The following is a 21,161-nucleotide window of genomic DNA, read 5'->3' on the forward strand; positions in this document are numbered from 1 at the left end:
AGAACTCTATAATTGAGAAATGGTATTTAGACGCCCCATAAAATACAAAGAACTAAAGCACCTACATCTACAGGACATTACAAATGAAAACATAAGTTGAAAATATTTTCTAGAAACTAAGAAGCATTGAAGAAATGAACTTTTAACTTTACATTTCAAAAAATGATTTCAAGATTCTAAGTGACCCTGATGAAAGAGTTAACCAAGAGAGACTATTGTCAGAAATGCCTCTTCGGGGGCAGTGCAAGCCCAGGGAAGGCCTCCATATCCTGAGCTTTCTCCCTGAGTGCAGTGGCTGCAGGGTGTGCCCAGCACTCACCTTTAAGTTTATTGTGCTCGGAGTCCGCTGGGAACAGGGAATCTGGAAAGAGCTTGGGGAAGGTGAGCCCTGCGTACTTGGGCCGATTCTCCACGTAGTTTCTGACCGTGGGCTGCAGTTTCTTCATAAATTCTGGACACGGAGTTCCTAGCTGCTCAATGACTTTGTTCCACTGGTCAATATCTGAGAAGGAAATAGTTAAGGGAAAAAGAGGTGCAGACAGGGACTCTCCCCTTCTCCTCCCTGTCACCCGGGGTGGTCACAGCAGCACAGCTGGAACTGTGAGAACCAAGGCAAGACCTAAGGGTGAAACCAAAGTCGACAGCCAGGAAACCTCTTGGAATTTTAAGCCAAATTTGGCGTTTGTGTGCTTTTAGAGAACTACCGTCATTTAACAAGATGAGAAATATGAAGTAGTTTTTTCTTTATAAAAATAAAACTATTATTCAAATATAACAGGGCATATTAACACCTATAAAATCACATGAGTTAGGGTAAAACACACAAGCATAAAACACAGCAAATTCTCTATTGTTCACAATGATTAAAAGATTCAAATGATGTAAGACAGATAGATACCTTACGGAAATAAAATTTAATAGGCATGTGATTTAGAACTAAAAGTAAATCAATTGACCATAGGATTTTTATCCTAAAGATGCCTCAATCATTTTTATTTTTGAGAATACAAGCACATAAATATTTTAAGTACTATTTATATATTTTTCCTTAAATAGCCATTAATACTTTTGTTCCTTTCCTACAAATGAGAAAATATCATTGACATTTAATGTTTTCTACTTATAAACATCATGTTTGGGGACATCACACTAGCTTTATGCATCTGTTCACATTTTAATTGAGAAACAAAAACTGTATACATTTGTAGAATACACTGTAAAGTTTTGATACATGTATACATTTTAAACTGCTCAAATTCCTGTCTTAACAAAAATTTATTATGCACTTGTGACATTTTTTTTTGGAAAGCTATTTGAAAGATGTAGGACTTTTATGTCATCCATACTCAATTGGTCTACCATAGTTGCTGTCTATAGTAGTCGCTCTGTCTACAGTAGTTACTGTGTCTATATTTGTCACCTTGTCTACAGTAGTCACTGTGTCTACAGTTGTCACTGTGTCTACAGTTGTCACTGTCTACAGTAATCACTGTCTACACTAGTCACTGTCTACAGTAGTCACTCTGTCTACACTAGTCACTGTGTCTACAGTAATCACTGTCTACAGTAATCACTGTGTCTACAGTAGTCACTGTGTCTACAGTAATCACTGTGTCTACAACAGTCGCTGTGTCTACAGTAGTCGCTGTGTCTACAGCAGTCACTCTATCTACAGTAGTCGCTGTGTCTACAGCAGTCACTGTGTCCTAGATTGCTCTGTCCACAGTGGTCACTTTGTCCTGGTCACTCTGTCTACCTGTAACTTACCACCAAGTGATGAGCTTCGCATGCTTACTCTACTCCCCTCACAGCCTCAGGTACCCAATTCAGATGGTCTTTTTTCACTTCTCATTAATATTTAATGTGCCATAGCCTTGAGAATGATAAGCAATGCAGGCTCTGAAGGATTGGTTAAAAGGAGCTGATTTCAAATAGGTTCGAGCCTTGCAGATTTGCATTTATTCCAACACCATAAGCAGAGACTTCTCCCACCCTGCTTATTCTTCTACGCTCCATCCTGCACTGTCAACTCCTTCCTACTAAAGTCGCACAAGGCGCTTCACAGAGCCGTGACATAATGCTCACCGATTAAGGTTTGTAAAGTCCTTACTCTTAGCTATTCAAGAGTTGAGCCAAAAGAGGCTGACTGTCCTGACAGAAGACAAAAGAAACCACACTCAGCATGAATATAAACTACAAAAGATAGACAGGCGATCAAACAAAGATAATAGCAAGTTGATTTGTAAATGTCTACCTCCCTTACAATCTGAATGAGTAAAACTTAATTATTATAATAAAAATGTGAGTTGCCGTGGACATAGATGGATAGATGGACAGATGGATGATGATAGATAGACAGACAGATAGATACATACATACATACATATATACATGCATAGATAGGCAGACAGATAGATACATACATACATATATACATACACACACATACATATATAGACAGATAGATAGATAGACAGAACTCAGTACTTTGAATAATACTAGTGGTGTTAAGTAAAGCTCAGTTGTCACTGTAAACATGAAGAGAGGCCTTCTCTCTAATGGAGTTGGATTACCATACCCCACCACGCTGCCATGGACTCACTACTCAAACTTGCTCTGAATTCTAAACAGTAAAGGTTGATGTGATGTTTTAAAGAGGCAAGGAAGTTTCCAGCTTTTTTGCAGTGAAGCCATTTAACAAGTTTGGCAAACTATTGTCAACCCATTATTTTATTTTAATCTCATTCAACTAGAGTCATGAAAGTGTGCAATAAAATTCCTCAACATAGAATTGTGTCCTTTTGTTTGTTTTCCTTTTTGTAAGTTGTTGTTGTTGTTTGTTTGTTTGTTTGTTTTGTGGGGTTGTTTGTTTGTTGTTTTGTAGCTCAATTCAACTTCAGGCTTGTGGTCTGGCCCTGACCCCTGACCTCCTCCCTGCCTCCTGCTGGTAAGTGCTGGGACTGCAAGCCTGGGTGGCTGCACCCTGCTCTAACTAAATTCTGTCAGTTTTCTAATTTTTATTTATTTTTATTTTTGATAAAAATCTAAGGAGGGTCACATATTCTAGACTCTGAAGCACAATTTGAGTCTCTAAAAACACTGAGTGGCCTTTCCTACCTGAGGGTGCTTTTAAAAGATGTATCATTTTGGACCCTAGGGACATCTATCCGAACAAGAAAAACTACTGTCAGTGAGGATGCTAAACATTCTCGCAATCCTGGGTACAACCCTCTTTAAGAGATGGTGCCTTTAAAAAAAAAAAAACGTAATCCCTTCAAGTCCTTTTTCTTATAAGCGTCTGGATGTCTAGGTCGTAAGGACTTGTTTTCTTTCTCTTCTGGTCAGTGTTTATGAAGAAAACAGCCAATCCGGAGGTGTTTTGTGGTAGAAGGACTTGCCTCGCCTTTGCCTAAAGTTCATGATGGGCTCATGATGTACAGGTGCACATCCATCCCTCCGAGACTATCTGTGATGTGCCTGTCCTAGTCTCTTAAATCAACACGTTTCCACTAAAAAAATCACTGTCATACATGCCTTCAGAAAAAAATAAGGTGAGATTGTCAAGAAAAATAGCCAGATTTTCACCATGATTTGTACCTTTAAACATGTAAGAATTTACTGGTATTTGCTAGATGCTGACATCATGTAATGCATCCTTTCAAAGAAATTGCTGAAGTCATTTTTATGAAGGCAGCTGCTAGAGTTAGCACTTTCCCATGCTGTACAGAACAAGGAAGTGCAAACTCTAGACTAATCCTGTGCAGTTATTAAAGGGGCAGTAAGCATATGTGCTTCTACATTTCAGATCTATACTTTCAGAAAGTATCACCCTGAGATAAATTATCAAAGGCCTTGAATATTAATTGGGAAATGACACTTAATAAAAAAAAAATTATGGCAGCAAATTTCTTCATGTAACTCTAAGTTCACTGACGATCACAGTGGCATTTGCAAATGCTCTTGGGAGTAGATGAGATAATTTGCTAAAGAAATTGATCCTTGCTAAGGACTTCGCTGAGCGGTGCCATCCCAGGAGAACAGAGCAAAGGACAAATGAGGGAGGACGGGCGCGCTGCTGGCGCCACAGGCTGTAAGCTTTTCTCCTAGGACGAGAACTAGATCTAAGAGCTCCCCTTGCCTCTAAGGGTCCTGGGCTGGAGACCCTTCACAGACCCTTCCCTGAAGAATGTACGGACAGAAAACACCTTTTGTTCCCGGTTATTTGAGTTGTAATTATTAGTGAAATTTATGCTCTGACACTTCAACTTTCAGAGCGTTTAAAGAGCTCTCCAGGGATTCTGTCCTACCATGCAGTTTGGATTGCCACCTTTTGTTTTTGTTTTTGTTTTTTCTGTCTTTGGTTATTCTGTTACTAAGTGTGTTGTTTCCAGAGTTGACATTGGCATGCCTAATGATTCACCATCTGAGGCCCACTGGTCAGTCCTCAGTGTGAAAATGTCACGCCTCCATCTGCAACTTTGACAACACCAACGTTTCTTCCCCAGTCCTTAGCTGGGTACCTGAGGATGGCGTTGCCGCCTGCACTATCCATCCTGAATCATTGCAGAGGGTGTCATTTCATCTCCAACTAGCCGCTACATAGGCAGCGATGGGTATGGCTCTGTGTCTTTATCTTAGCTCGGTGGGAAAGAACGTAAATTGGTAAGGTTTCCAGAAGAAGAGAAATGAGGACACAGAGCACATGTCTGTGCGTTCAGTATCATGGTACAAAACCATGTACACACACACACACACACAAAAAAAAAAACCCCAAATATTCATAATGTAGAAACTTACAAAAACACAGACCTCGCCCTCCACTCCACTCCTCACGCACCACTTAACTGTAGGACTCTAGGTAGTTAGGTCTGCGGTGACTGTCACAGAAAACACACCAGTGAAAATCGCTACCCACGCGCTCCTCGGGCTGCATTTGGCGAACACTAATCTAAAGTGTGTGAGATGTAAGAAGGCTTCGGCATGTTTCCGTTTCTATGGTACGGAACATTACAGGTTCAGATTCTGGTAATAGTCACTCCTCTTGGCTGGCACATTAACTGGCCAGTTCTCTGGAAAGGAGGCAGGGGAAGGAGAGGTCCTAGTTTTTCTTTGACACTTCACTGTCTTCCAAACTGGGACGTGGCCGTGAAGGCTGCCTAGCTGCTGGGATCCAGAGGAAGCGTGAGACTGTGCTGCGCTTGCGCAGTCTGTGAGGGTTAGCTAAGGACAGCACAGAAGCTCCCCCCACCCCACCTCCACCCCACACGCAGTGCCTCCGGCCGCCTTGAGTACTACTCTCTCCCTAATAAAACCTAGTCTTAAAAGCACTTTGACATTCAAGAACGTTCGTAAGATCCGGGTAGGAACACAACGCACTTAGGAGAGTTCTGTATGTTGCTGGTGGAGTTGTTTTATTTATTCAAAGACATTTTCGTTTGGAGCTGGGGCTGCAGCTCGTGGGTAAATTATTTGCCTGGTGTGTGCTAAGCTCTGTGCTAGATCCCCACCATGGGGGGAACAAAGTTTTCCGTTGTATTAATTTTTCATTTGGGAGTATTCTTTTTGTTTCAAAACCACTCCTCGGTTTCTGGTAACAAAACACACACACACACACACACACACACACACACACACACACACACACGAAGAAATGTTTACAGCAACAATCCGTTAGCAGTGTGTTCCTTAAAGAACGCAGGAGGGAGTGTGGCAAGCCAGAACATACCGCTCTGAACCTGACTCAGGGACCCGGCTCCACCGACCTCCAGAGCTTGCTACTGGACACGTGATACACGCGGTTTTCACTCTAATTGGTTTCCCCTGTAAATCTAATTATTGTTGTAATCTACCTTTACAGATCAAAGTTAGACAAGGATTGTCTTTTCCTGTGGGTATTAATGCAAAGGCAACATTCATTTAAGCTATTGGAGGTTAGCTTCCAGGACCCCTCATCTGCACGGCTCTTTAGGGGACAGTTCTTAACTTCCCACTGCAGTGTTTACTTTCTGATGTGAGTGGCTCCTTCCTCCCGATACACTGCTCTGGCCTCAGAAACAGTGGCCCGTCTTACCTGCCTGCCGTTACATTTGGAGGGTATATTTGAACACGTATATTTTAGGGGTGAGGAGGCTCAGGGTGAGGATGAACAGCACCGCTACTGCAGACAGTGTCACTCGCCATCGCTGACCTGACGTAAGATGGGCTGAGGACACCGTGCCTCACCCCGGGACGCATCTCTGGAAGGCCACATTCATTTCTGGGTGTAACTCTGTGTACACTGGGTTATTAAGAGGGACGATCAAATGAGGTCAGGAAAACAGCTTGGTGAGGAGCTCAAGTGGTAGAATGCTTGCCTGGCATGCACAAGCCGTGGGTTCGATACCCAGCATCATATGAACCAGGCAGTGTGGGGCATAATGGTGATCTCAGCCTCGGGGACGTGGAAACAGGAGCATCGGATGTTCGTATGGGCTTTGGACTGCACACTGAGTTCATGGCCAGCCTGGGCTACATGAGACCCTGCTGAGAAGTATATGCCAGGTAAGGTGTTGGCAAAGGTTTTGCTAGTTAAACTTAAGGAAGAGAGTAACCCTGACTTCCAGGCCAGCATACCAATTGGTTACCAAATGTCAAATGTTTAGCCCTGAAAACATACATACAAGTAACATTATATAGACAACTGTAGGCTGTATTGTGTATTTAAGGGTGTGTATGTGTGTGTGTGTGTGTGTGTGTGTGTGTGTGTGTGTGAACAATTACTGAAAAAATTCTGTGAATTTTAACAAGAGCAAAGACAAGTATCTGAGAGAGTTTGTTTGAAGAGAATAAAGAGAAAAGGAGAGTGACATGATTATATTATAATCTCAAAAATAAAATAAATAAAAATTATAAAAGAAAGCCTTCCCTCTGTTTTCCCTGGAACTGTATTTATGGACAGTTGTGTGTGCTGAACCCTGCTCCTCTGCAAGAGCAGCCAATGCTTTTAGCCTTGAGTCATCTGTCCAACCTCTGAGATTAAGTTCTTATTAATCTACACAGAGTTAAAACCATTACAATGGAGTGAGATTCACTACATCTAAATAATAATATACTCTTGAAAATTTTACAACTTTAATTGGCTATTTAATTCCTAAATTTCTCGCTAAAACAATATGTTGTACTTTTGTCATATAAATAATATGAAAGTCTTATCAAAATCCTGTTTGCTATTTAATTATATGCAAATAATGTGCACAACTGATATGTAAGCACTTTCAGAAAGCACTTATTTTGAGGATGCTTTCAGAGAGATGTGCATATTGACTTTTAAAGCAATGTGACTCTCCATAAGGCATTGGCCAGGTTATTTTTACAGAAGCTACTGTCCCCACCACCACTGAAAGCCGCTCTTGAACAAATATATTTCAATGCAGTTTTATCTCTTCAAGTAAGTTACTTATTAAGGTTAGTAGTAGGCCTCTTTCCTGCAGAGGTTAACTCTGTGAGCCCCAGTGGGTACAATTAGCATTTAAAAGACTAACCTCAAATAAACCAAAGTGCTCAAGATCATTAATGGCCCACAGTTAATTGGCTTCCCAAGAAATTTACAAAGTTGTCTCTGAGATACAGGCGGTGAGGGTGGGCAGGAGGCAGAGCGAAGCCATCAATATCAAAGCCCTCACATAAGTCTGCATGGTGTGACCTGTGTCATTACAGTGGCCTTAAGAGTTGTTCACGGGGTGTTTTGACACTCAGGTTAAACAGTGTTGCCCAAGCTGCTTCTCCCAAGAAACAACGTTAATAACATCGGCTGTGCTCAGGAGTTTGGCTGGGGAGTCTCTCAATGTGCCGTAACAGGCAATGGAGTTAGTCAGTCTAATCTTCGGGCAGCCAACATTGCTCGATTCTAGTGGATTTCTGGAAGAGCAAAGAGCATACAGACTAATTTAAAGTTACTCCCAAATGTTAAGAAAAAAGTAGTTGATCCATGGGGAATGAAAGAAATCTTGGTCTTTGTTTCTTTTTAGAGATCTGAAGTGCTTTTGTTTGGTCAGTCCAACCTATCTTCAAAACAGAATTCACGTTAGCACTAATATGTACATTTACAGATGCCATTTAATAAGATGTGCAAGTACAAACAAAATAACAATATAGACAGAGAGATTTTTCAGGTCAGGGTGTCATAATTTTAAGACTAGAGAAAAAGCTTTAGCAAAAAATAAGTAAACAGCTTAGGTTTTTTTTTTTATTTGCATGTTTGTGTGTGTATGTGTGTGTATGCATGCTGTGTTTACAGTATAAGTGTGTATGAGTGTGCACATGTGTGCATGTATGGGTGCTCCTGTGTACACATCTGTGTAAGAGCTAAAGGTAAGTGTCGCTCCCGTTCACTTTGTGAATTTCTGAATTGCTCTTTTTAAACGTAAGGAAAATATGCATGAATGTATAACGTTATAGTGTACATAGATGTAGATGGAATGCACACAGATACATGTTACCTTACTGTTGCATTTGTACAAAGTGTTAGGAAGACGGTGAGAGTGGTAAGGGTGTTAAAAGTTTAGAGCCAGTGGATAATCACATGATGGCAGTAGTCAGACTTTCCTGATTAGACACTAGCCCATAATTGTAGACTCAAAACTGCTTCTGAATTGTGAATTTCAGATCAGCTGTCCCCTTAGAAGGATGCAGGCAGAACTTTGCCCAAAGTGACAAAATACAGCAGGTATTTTACTGACTCAGGGGAGTAGGTCTCTAAGCGTCTCTAAGCAGCCCTGTCCATCCCAGGGCCTCCAGACTCCTGTTAGTTAGCTGCCACCTGCGAGAGGATTCCTTCTACTTCCCGGTGATTTAAATGACTTCTCCAGATGTTCATTTAATTACCATTAACCAATGAGGTTTAAAATATTCCTTGTTGGAGAACGTAAGAGCAGATCTGGAGAAGTGACTCTTCATATACGTTAAGTGAAAAAAACAGAGCGGAAAGAGTGAAAATGGGATGTGCAGGCATGCTCTCAGGACCTGGGTTAAATTAAACCTGTTTAAGGCTCTCCATGCTAAATGAATATTTCTTATGCTATGAAAACAGAAGGCTTCAGTGTGAACACTGACTTGGTCATTTATTATCTAGCTCCACATATGTCTTCATTCTTGAAGTCTCTATGAACAGAGTGATGAAGCCGAGGCAGGAGTCTGGAGGAGCTGAAGTGAGGCAGAGCTTGCAATGCAAGGCTGACCCTTTCATAGCTCAGACTGTCCCATCCGTGGAAGGTCTTGCTGGGAGACAAGGTTATTCTACCATGAAGCAAGCTTGCAAACACTTGACGTTTGATCTCACGGAAACTCGCTTGGGGCCTTGAATGGAGACCCTCAGCTGTCTTGCATCGGGAACAGAAGGAGTGAACTGACAAGGGTGCAGAGCCCAGCGGCCGCTTGGGAAGGATACAATCAGTGCCAGGAAAGAGCACTGCACCTTTTACCATTTCTCCCATGATGCACCCTACCGACCACATGTCAACTGAAAGCAAAAATGAAGTGAAGATAAAGAAAAATACAGAAATAGAGCAACGCATAAATAAAACATCAAAGCCACCTGCACCGTAGGGTCATTGCCTGAGCTTCCCTGATTGAGGGAGAGGCCAGCCTGGGACCAGCAGTGCTTTGAGGTGAGAACAGGGCGCACACAGGATGCCCAGCCCTTCCTGCTGCAGAGCCCAACCAACAAAGCCACCAGAGCCCACCGATGCCTGATTATATTACTTTGCAATTATAATTCAATGCGCTCTCTCTCTCTCTCTCATTTCTCATTTAAAAGGCCTAATTTGCATTCATCTGCTGGAATCTGAGTGATTTGTATTGAAAATTATCCTAGGCTGTGTTAATATGGGAGACGTGTAAATCAATTTCTTTCTCTTTTTTTTTTTTTTTTTAATTCTTTTGTGTATCATATCTGGAAAAGGAAAGGAAGAAAAGCTAGCAGCTAGCGCCCCAAAAGAAAATGTCTTTTATAAAAGGCATTTATGCTTGTGTATAAATATGAATGAGTTTCCAGGAGCAGAAATGCCTGTGGGAGAGTGAACGTTTTGGAATATGCGGGCTCCATCACTGAACCCCATCAGTGGAGCACTTTTCTGAGCTGAAGTCGTCTCCTCTATCATAAATACAGGGCCTTTGTAAAACTAAAAGGGCTGGCTATTCAAACGGGACTGCTCAGCATGAAATAAGCAAGACTAAAGAGCAAACTCTTCTGAGACTGAAATCAAAAGAAGCCTGGAATGGGAGGGTCAATTACGACACACCACTCTCCCCGCGCTTGTCAGTTATCATCCAGAATTGAAACCAGGAAGGCGGAGCTAGGGAGGGAAGGAAGGGGAAGGGCGGGACAAGGAAGGGACACGCCCTCCCTCATGCAGGGTGCACCTGATTGGCCTCACAGGAAGCCAGAGACAGGCTGGGCGTTGGGGAGTGGAGCAGACAGGAAGAGGTTGAGGGACAGCACAGCAGCATGGCTGTCATGGCTTCACCCAACTCACGCTTTAAATTGTAGGTAGTAATTTGGCAGTGTCCTGAAAGACTTCCTCAGGAGGCTTTTTACATCCTCAAGATCTCACTAGGAGAAACCCAAGGTGTCCCGTTGCTTAGCCCCTAAACAGTTAGAATGTTGAAAGCGAGGAGCGCACGCAGGGAGCAGATGTGTTTGTTTCTCTTTCAGGAAAGCAAGTGGCATGCAAAAGTTTCAGGGATGGACTGAACAAATGGTCGTGTGTCTGTCATGGCGCGTCTGCGGCATCTGGTAATTGCTGCACAGCAAGAGGCAGTTATGCTTATAATCTTTGAGTAAAGAAAATAAAAAGGAAACAGTTCTGGAAAGGGTGTTTTATTTTTAAATTGCAAGTATTCTTATGACACTGTCCAAAGTTCCAAAGTGCCTGGTCTGCGTGTGGTGTGTGCATGTGTACTGTGCCTGTGCTTATGTGTGTATCTATTCTTGTGTGTATGGATGCTATTTTTTTATTTATTTTTATTTAATTAATTTATTCAGATTACAACTCAATTGTTATCCCATCACTTGTATCCTCCTATTCCTCCCTCCCTTCCGCTTTCACCCTATTCCCCTCCCCTAGGTCTAAGACCAAGTCTCATCTTGGTAGCCTATTTATTCTTTCTCTGAGTGCCATCAGGCCTCCCCACCAAAAGGAAGTGGTCAAATATGGGGCACCAGAGTTCATGTCAGAGTCAGTCCCCGCTCTCCACACAACTGTGGACAATGTCCCGTCCATTGGGTAGATCAGAGTAGGGCTTCAATGTTTACTACTTGTATTGTCCTTGGTTAGTGCAATAGTTTGAGTAGATGCCCCTGGGCCCCGATCCACCCATCACGATGTTCTTCTTGTAGGTTTCTAGGACCCTCTGGGTCCTTCTATTTCCCCATCTCCTATATTTCTCTTACCTAGAGTCCCAGTAGGATGTCCTCACATCTATCTCAATCTCCTGGTAAGTGAAGACTTTTGTGGGACATGCCTTTTGGGCTAGTGCCCCATTATAAGTGAGTATATACCATGTGAGTCTTTCTACTTCTGAGTTAACTCACTCAGTATGATCATTTCTAGTTCCATGCATTTGTCCACAAATTTTGGGATTTCCTTGTTTTTAATAGCTGAGTAGTATTCCATAGTGTAAAATGTACCACAGTTTCTTTATCCATTCTTCAACTGAGGGACATTTAGGCTGTTTCCAGGTTCTGGCTATTATGAATAAAGCTGCTATGAACATGGTTGAGCATATGTCCTTGTGTGGTGGAGCATCTTCTGGGTACATTCCAAGGAGTGGAATAGCTGGGTCTTGAGGAATAGTATAGATGTTATTTTGTGTATAAAGTGTGTATACAATATGTATGCTGTATAGGGGTGGTTAGTTCATGTCTCTGTGTGTGGCATGAGCACTATGTGTGCATGTTTGTATTGTACAAGTTTTTTGTTTTGGTTTGGTTTGGTTTGTTTTGGTTTGGCTTGGTTTTGGTTTTTGGTTTTTCGAGGCAGGCTTTTTCTGTGTAGCCTTGGCTGTCCTGGATTTGCTTTGTAGACCAAGCTGGTCTCGAACTTAGAGATCCTCCTGCCTCTGTCTCCCGAGTGCTGGGATTAAAGACATGCACCACCACACCCGGCTTGTACAAGTGTTTATGTGTACTGTGCGTGTAGTGTGTGAGTGTTCATGTACTGTGTATGTATAGTATCCACAGGTGTGAATATACATACATACATACATACATACATACATACATACATACGTACGTACATGAGCATGTATGTAATGTGTATGCTTGTACTGTGTGTCAAGTGTATGTGCAGTGTGTTTGTATGGTATGCATGTGTTTGTGTGAGTGTGGTACAGGAGAGTTAAAGGGAAAAGGCATGTAATTAAAGCATAAGCTGTGTGACTCCTGCTTGTCTGTAAATTTTTGGAAAAGACTTTATTCCAAGCAGCTATCTAGAACTTTGATGCCTATTTTTCTTTCCTATGTGGGGTGTTCTCTGCAATACCTCTGGCAGAGACCCTCTCTGCTGCCAGAACTAACTCCATCACTTTGCTATTGTGTGCCCTCAACTATCTTCATCTCTCTTTTCATTTTTAAGACTTCAATATTGTGTTTCTGATAAAGGTCTTTCCACATTGCCTGGTGACAGCTAAGTTTTAAACAAACTAGTTTTTTAATCACCATGTAACAAATGTTGCACTGTGTTATACCCAGAAACTAAGTACATACATAAAAAGTTCAGTTTCTAGTTATACAATTTATATTCAGATACATAACAGTTTTTCTAATAAGTGAGTGAACCTAACCACCCACTAGGCAGCACATTTCACTGGTCAAGCCACTCAGAATGGAATCCTACACACCACAGTGCTAGTGGCTCCATGGAACTTCTAGTCTCCATCAATGACTCCGTGTCTGCATTCAAAAGACAATCTGAAAATACGTGAATATGACATAATGCCGAGACACTTCTCCCCTAAAACTGACCAGTTTTATCTTTTAGAATAAAATCCCATGGTTTAAAAATAAATGGTCCCTCACATAAATATCAGTGACATCAACAGTCAGAATGGGAACCCGGTCTCTGTGCCATTTTCCTCTCAACATGCTCTAGACAGTTGCTGGTTTAATAACTAATATTGCTAACTGGTAAGAATGCCTGTTCTCTCTTCTGTGTCTGTCTGTCTGTCTGTCTGTCTGTCTCTCTCTCTGTGTGTGTGTGTGTGTGTGTGTGTGTGTCTACTTTTGCAAGATAGCCACATCCCAAAGTAAAAAAAAAAAAAAAAGAACATTTTTCTACATTCATCTTCCTAGTTGGAACTCAAATCATTCTTAAAAGATCATAAAACTTTTGTACAAAAATGAGAAGACAGAAGCATGTCCACCAGGCTTGAGTCCTAAGGTCCATTCGGCCACTGTGGGATCTTTCTGGGTGACTTTAGCTGAAGTCTCTCAGTTCCCTAAGTTTCCTCCCCATTCACTGTGCCTCTGACTAGCTATGCTCGTGCGTCAGGAGTGTCAAGTCTTGTGCCGAAAAGTCACAACCTGTGAAGACTGACATAGGCATGGAGTTTTCCATGAATTTTACGGACTCAAAATCTGATCAATGCTCAGTATCAACTCCTGAAACAAATCGTAAGACTCTAATCTCACTGATTAGAAACAGGTGAATTTAGAACTAGTCTCCTTGGTCAGGGAAGAAGGACAGGTGGTGAGCTTCCTTCTATGTATATACAGTGGCTGACGATGCTTATCCAGGACATACCAGGTTAACTCATGAAACCTGACAATATTGGAATGGATGAGGACTACGTGATACCTACAATACCCATTGGAAACTGAATTCTCATGCTTCCTAAGGCGTGCTGGCCTCTAAATGAGCGCTCAGCACGGTGGTTATAGGGTGCAGCTCTGGCTGCATCACTACAGCTCGCCTTCATCACCAGCATGCCCAGAGGCCAGGAGCCAACGTAGTTACAATGATATGACCCAGATATTGGGTTACTCCATTTAAAAGAACTTTTAAACAAATTAAGATGTTGCTAAAAAAAAATGGTCATGAAGCCGATCCTAAATTCTCTCTCCTTGGTAAGCTTTATCTTTAACCTAGATCGAAAGCAAGAAATCCCTGGTCGCCCTTCCACACTCCCCTAATAGCTTGGGTCATAATCTGTGATTAGCTAGCTCTAGGGCCATGCGAGCCCTATGGTTTGGGTCGTCAGTGTCAAATGCCAGGTACTAATGACTCAGTGACCAGCCCACGGGGCTAGTGGAAGTATTGGCTGGTACCCTGCAAAAGAGCTTGGTGGGAGGAAGTTGGGTCGTGGGAGGAATACTCTTAAAAGTACGGAGATGTGTTGTCTCTTGTCTCTCCTCGCCTCCCTCCTTCACTACTCTGAAACCACATGCCTTTTATATGTCCCCTTTTATATGTCCCCTTCTTCCTTGTGAGCTATGGCACCTCGTGTGTTCTGTCACCACAATAGGGAGGCAACCGACAGAGCTGTGACCCAGAGCACTGAAAATGTGTCCATTTTGGAGACTGCATAACTGTCATAGCACAGGTTCTGAAAGCCCCCTGCTTTATGCTTTAGCACACTGAGCTGACCTGGCTTAGTTCAGAATTCGGACAACACTCTCGATAAAGTATCTTCCAGTGAACCACAAAGGACCACAGAAAGAGCTAATAGTTTTAAAATCACATTTTTCTGGAAATCTTACATTTTAAAAGCTAATCATGAAACTAGTTCTTTAAAAAAAAACAAAATGTTTTAAAACCAAGGAAAAACTATAAAAGATTACTCATATCCTCCAATAAAATGGTAACACGTGGTTTTCCTACTTAACACGGCAGTTCCTGAGACACGCTGTCAAACATTCCAGTGTGAGAGACTCAGAAACACGTCTGTCTAAACCCTTCCCCTCATAGCCCAGAGTCTCCAATTCTGTAGTCAATCCTATTGTTCTCCTCCCCCCTCCTCTCTACACACACACACACACACACACACACACACACACACACACACAAGTATATAAAAGACTAGGAAGAAAACTAGTGGTAAAAATAAATCTTACTAAACAGTTTCAAATAAAAATAATGTAATCTCAGCTAGGCGCTGAGCATGGTGGCGCACACCTATAATCCCAGCACTCAGAAGACACAGGCAGGCGGATCTCTGTGAGTTCGAGGCCAGCCGGGTCTATAAAGCACTCCAGGACAGCCAAGAATCCACAGAGAAACCCTGTCTCAAAACAAGAAAGAAAGAATTTAATCTCACTCTTAAAAATACGTTCATCATTACCACATGCTTATAGATATGAAAGAATAACTATAGAAATATATGCTCCCAATGTATCTAAAGCCAATATTTCACAATGTTGGAGATAAATCTGTATTATCTTAATGACAATGATGGAAGAATATAATACAAAGATTACAAAATAATGTGTAAATTATAAGCTTACTATGGAATAAGCCTTGTTATTTCAAGGAGTTAAGGAGTGTGAGTGTCAGCGTATGACATGGATATGTCAGTCATGACCTCTGACCTCTGGTCACCATTCATTTTACTTTGTCCCCAATCCTCATGTGCAAACTTTAAATAATATGAAGATGTTCTCTTTGCTTTTCTTGTTGTGTGGGAAGTCATTTCCCTGCCCCTTAATACCATCCCTCCCTAGCAAGGTCATGTGCCAGCTAATGTTTCTTTGCTTTTGGCAAGAAAGGCAAGAGGGTGTTTACTTCACCTCACCTTCAGCTTTAGCTGGAGATTCAGTCCCAACAGTCCTGGTCGTCTCAGGGCTGCTTTCACAATTGAACTTATGCTTTTGTGCTGCCAAGGCAAATACTTTACCAAATGAGCCATCTGTCTGGCACTATATGCTTTTTTATGTTTAAAATGGCATTAGCTTTGCTAACATTCTAAGTCAGTAGACTACCCTGTGATGCCACTGGGATAAGACCAAACACCCTGAAAAGTCCACAGTGCTTCTCAAAATATAAAGATGGATTTAAGAGAACATTTCAGTCACGGGTGAAAATTCCGTAGGATTTTTCTTATTTGCAAAGGAATTTTAATGTTTTTGCTTTACACCCAGAATTAAAAGTTCTGTGATGCGAGGAATCATGCTGAATATAAACTATTATATCATTTTCCAGTCGGAATAACTTAATAGTCTTACTACTATTAAATAATACATAAATACGTCAGTATTTAAAGGTAGGAGAGCCTGCAGACCTTGGACTAGTCAGCATCTCATTTCAGGTCCAAACATTTTTCTAGAAAATATGAAAATAAAAGGAAGGCCCCAAAAGAATAATTTTTGGAAAAAGGGAATGTCACTGAGAAGTACGTGGAGAGCTTAATTCCAGCACCCAGGACAGCCTTGCTCGGTGGAACCTCTGACAGCCATGCCCCACGTTGGTGAAGAATCCTGGCCTTTTTGTCTCTACCAGAACTCAAGCCCCAGAGGCAGACAGCACTCCCGCTCTGCTGCCGGATATCTGACTCCATTGTGAACCCCAAGACTGAGAACTGTAAAAACCTGGTCCTAGTTTTTCTCAGCCGTAGCATACATCCCTAATCCAAAAGCTTTTTGTAAGCAGGATTAAATAAAGTTAACTGGCTAACTCAGAGAGGCAGAGAAAGCACCCAGCTGACCTTCCTACTCAGCTCACATCCCAGATGGAAAAGACCCAAAAGCCAATATCCCCTTCTTCACCACACTGTCTTAAATACCCTTCAACTCAAAGTTCCTCCTTTCTGTTTAATCCCTGGCAGCTGGTTACTTGCTCTGCCTCTTGACCTAGGGTTGACTTTATTTAGCCCTTGAATTAAAGGTTTGTGCTATGGCTGAACCAAAACTACAAGTATTGTTTACAGAAAAGGGAAAGCTCATGGGGTAAAAGTGTGTGTTAGGACTGAGCCACACCACAACTAGAAACAGGTTTTTACGGTTGACAATCTTGGGGTTCACAATGGGATCAAATATCCTACATCTCCACTCTGAGCGGTGATGGAGATGTGCCTCTCTGTGTGTTTCTAATGTATTTTACCCCAAAGGCAAAAGCAGAACAATGGACCATCCCTGTTTGTAAGGTCAGCGCACTGACAGGGGAATGTGGATTATAAAAATCGTTCATAGCCACGTCGGCTGCGTAATCCATCCCCAAACTACTAGTAGCTCACTTGATGTAAAGCAATATTCTCAAGTGGCCACTTGTGAAACGTGACTGTGGATGAAGGCAAGTGTGGCAGATGGTTGTGCACGATGGGTTATGCACAAAAGGATGATGGCTCAGGGTCGCCTCAGCCTCCAGACCAACATGATCCAATAAGAACCGAGAACCACCGCTCCTCAAAGCATGCATGCAGCTTAAAGTGTGCTGATATCAACATTAGAAAAGAGGGCCGGGGGGAATGGGTCCCAGGTCAATTTTAGCATGATATGTTTTACCTCAATACACTAAAAATATTGTCCCTTATCATCAATACTCAGTCATTCCTGACTCACTTGATGTGCTTTGCTCATCTTCAAACAGTGCTATGAGTTGTATTCACTCAGCCCTTCTGATTCAACTTATAACTCCAAGTGCCAAGAAATGACACATGACTCAAGAGTCTTTATTACTGACGGGCAAGCAAAGATTAGCACCTCATGCTGATGCTGGGACTCAGCAAACACTGGACCAATGTCCAGCGGGATGCAAACTCTCCCACTTGCTCTTCTTATTGAGCAATGTTGAAGTAATAATATTTCTTACATATTAAAAGAATTATTTAATAGAACATTTTCAAATAAAAATGATTGATAGAGTTATCTGCCATGTTTCTTGTTGACAAAGTCCAAAAAACTCACATCTAACAATTATTCTGCATTGCAGCTGCAGTTGTCAGCTGGCACTGGCCATGATTTGCACTAGCATTCATTGGTAGGGTATCCCACATGTGTCAAGGTGTGCTCTCTTGCTACTAGGTGAACTGTGTTTTCTACGTATCGTAAACACAAATGTGCACTTTTACTAGAGAGTGAACGCCTGAAGAAATTCACCTGCTTTAGTAATTTTCATGCCTTCATAGCCCTCAAGGAAACATAGTTGTAAAAGCAATGACCTAATCTTTATGTGTACATGTTCAAGTGTGTGGGCGCAGGAGGAGATCAGAGGTCATTGTAAGGTGTCCCCTTCGATCACGATCCACCTTAGGTTTTGAGTCAAGGTCTTTCACTGAACCTGGAGCACACTGATTGGCTAGGCTGGCTGTCAGTGAGATTTGCCCAGCACTGGAGTCACAGGTGTGAGATTGTGCACGTGGCTTTAGGGACTTGAGCTCAGGCCCCTCTCCTTGTGCAGCAAGCACTCCACACACTGAGCCATTTCCCCGGCTCCACAATCACTTATTCATAAACCACGTCTCAGCATCTCAAACTCATGTGAAGGAAGTCCTCAAACTCACCTGCCCTCTGCTAATTCGAGTAACGATCACAATTTCTAAGGGTGGAGTTCACACTTTACTGAGGCTATGGTGTCCGGTCTAAACTTGTCTCTGTTTGGATCTGTAGACTGAACTTGGTGAGAGGGAAGTCATGCTTGAATGTTGTGACTCATAAATAACTTTAGAAAGAAAATAATAAACAAGTTACAAATTGTGAGTTCTTCTGCTAATTATGTTTTCTGTTGCTGTTTGTTTATTTATTTATTTATTTATTTATTTATTTATTTATTTATTTAGAGTCTCGTGGTCTCCATTCCTTCTGAAGACTGGCATTCTTATTTTGGCTTATAGGGAAAAAAGTGATTTAAGAAGAAAAGGCCTATTGGATAATTAACTGAAAGAAGTCATTGTGGTAGGCAGTCTGCAGTTAGTGAGAATATAGAAATTTTCACTTTGTTGTGACAAGCACTCCACTTACCCAACTCTCTGCTCCTGTCTTTACTCTGCTGGTAAAACTGTTAAGAGTTTAAAAGGAGGGAAAGCAAGGCAGGTGGAGCCTCAGGCAAAGGTACAAGGATACAGTCCCTTCCGGGAAAGAGGATTTTGTGGCGAACCATTTCTCCCATGATGCATCCCACAGACCATATATCCACTGGAACGGGAGAGAGGGGGTGAAGACAGAGGAGGGAAACAAGGTTAACTAAGGCAACTGACTCTCATGACTGGAAAATAACTTTCACGTTCCACCTACAGTGGCCGAATGTGAGCGAGCAGCTACACTGAGATATCACACCATCTCTACGGTGAGAGCCCTTCGTGTGTAAAACTATACTGTAAGGATGGACGCCCGAGCTACGCTATTACTGACAGGCAATGATGTCAAGGATGAGCGGTCACTGAACCAACAGTATGTCCAGGCAGGAGTCAGCTAACATCTCAGAGACAGTCTTGATAGCATTTGCTGGACTCATCCATGCAGGGTGACCGTGTTCAAGAGAGCCTGTCTGTTCATCCCAGAGAGTCCATTCAACCAAATCCAAGAGACTAGGAAATGGTTGGTGAGCTTTGCAGGTGAGAAATCTAAATTCCCATGTTAGACAGTTGAATTTTCACTCAAAAATTACCCTTAAGATAAACACCAGCTTTAATCTCTACCCGAAATATTTTGAGGAAAATGATAGTTTAGCTTATGCACAAAGGAGTCATTTTAAAGTGCAAGTGCATACAAGGTGTTAAAATGTAGGTGCATGTGTTTATTTGTCATATTTGTTAACCTACATGTATGTCTCTTCCCAACCTTAGCTCTCTCTAGGCTTCACACTTATTAGTGACAAGGGGAGTTTGAAACAAAAACATTAGGCAGAGGTGCCCGAGGGGTGGAAGGAGAGTGAGGTACACAGGAGGGGCATGCCAGAGGCAAGGGAAAGCTGGGTTTAGTGTCTGCTTGTTTGTTTCTGCATGATAACCACCCTCAGCTGAGAGGGAAGACAGCGCACGGGTAGACCACACTTCCACGCACACTGCACACGGAGGGGCTAAGAATGACGTTTTCTTGTCAGTTTTTCTGCAGCCCTTTCAAATAAGGAAAAGGGAAGAGGACTGAATACCTTCTGCCCGTGTGACAGAGACCTGAAATCACAGGCCAGGCAAACTCAGGCTCCTGGTTCTGCTCATCCTTAGCTCTTACCTTTTGTGGCACACATGGGTGGGACATTTGCTAAATGCAATCAGAGTAATTATGCATATCCCACCTCAGACACTGATCAATTCACTGGGCTGGGACAGCTCCCCCTTGAAATAGACAATAAGTTATTGGTAACTACTGTCCTCCTGTACTGGCTTTAATTGGTCCTCCCTGGCTTAACTAGGAGGAGGGCTCTATTAACGTCTAAGTCAAGGGTACTATAGCTCTGGTGGTGGCCATCCAAGGGACCCTGGCCTGCTGGGAGCTGACTTCCCCTTGGTACATACAAAGAGATCAGTGAGTCTGCTGTCCTCTAGGCAGCTTTTCACTTCAGTGGCCAGAGGATTTTCATAAATGCACTCTGCAGTAGCTACACTCAGCAGCACCATAGTAGCTGTTTTCATTAAGAGTACGAAAATAGATGGCTAGGAATCTAATATATAAAATATGAAAACAGGTATCCAGGGCACATATACAAATCTAACTTAAAGCAAATAAAATATGGTTTTCAACGTGGCTCTCTATAATAGGTATTCTAGAAATAAATGATGGGTTGCAAGGCTTTCTAAGAAGTACTTTATAAACCCTCTATTTCAATAAATCAAAATTCAATTTGAATTTCAAATATTTTTCTATATCTTTCTTTCACCATGTTTCTTCTACCTTAGATTTCCTTATGAAGAAAATAATGTAAAATTTAATGTTTTCCCTAACTGTGGTCTCTAGAATTTAAGATTTACTAAATAGTTGCTGTGTTAAACATTACAGAGAATTTGACATAAGAACAAGAAGCTTATAATTTGAATAGTTTGAGTGGCGCCAACTTGATTGTTCATTTAGTGTGAAGAATGTTGTTCTGAGAATCCTGTATAATCTCTCTGTTAGTCTTTCCTGAGGACCAGAAAAGGCAAACATTGAACTGAAGCATCTTTCTCACAATTTGCACAAGAATCTGGGCTGTACCCCAATTCAGTTAGCAGTGGCTCTCCCTGTCTGAGGTCTGTGCCAATCAGCAACCACTTGACTGCTT

General features: G+C 42.0%; 1 protein-coding gene across 3 annotated transcripts in view; it reads right to left on the bottom strand.

The window, feature by feature from the left end:
- The window catches only part of Mapk10 (mitogen-activated protein kinase 10), a 254,254-nt gene that overhangs the window by 40,404 nt on the left and 192,689 nt on the right, over positions 1-21,161 (bottom strand). For all 3 annotated transcript variants that reach the window (XM_051170140.1, XM_051170141.1, XM_051170142.1), the window contains 2 exons: positions 19,028-19,099; positions 320-502 (listed from right to left, as the gene is read on the bottom strand). In XM_051170140.1, coding sequence (XP_051026097.1) covers positions 320-502; positions 19,028-19,099 — 255 coding nt within the window. The remainder of the gene's footprint in view (positions 1-319; positions 503-19,027; positions 19,100-21,161) is intronic.

This window comes from Acomys russatus, chromosome 28 (genome assembly GCF_903995435.1).
Source record: "Acomys russatus chromosome 28, mAcoRus1.1, whole genome shotgun sequence".
In the NCBI taxonomy this organism is placed as follows: Eukaryota; Metazoa; Chordata; class Mammalia; order Rodentia; family Muridae; genus Acomys; species Acomys russatus.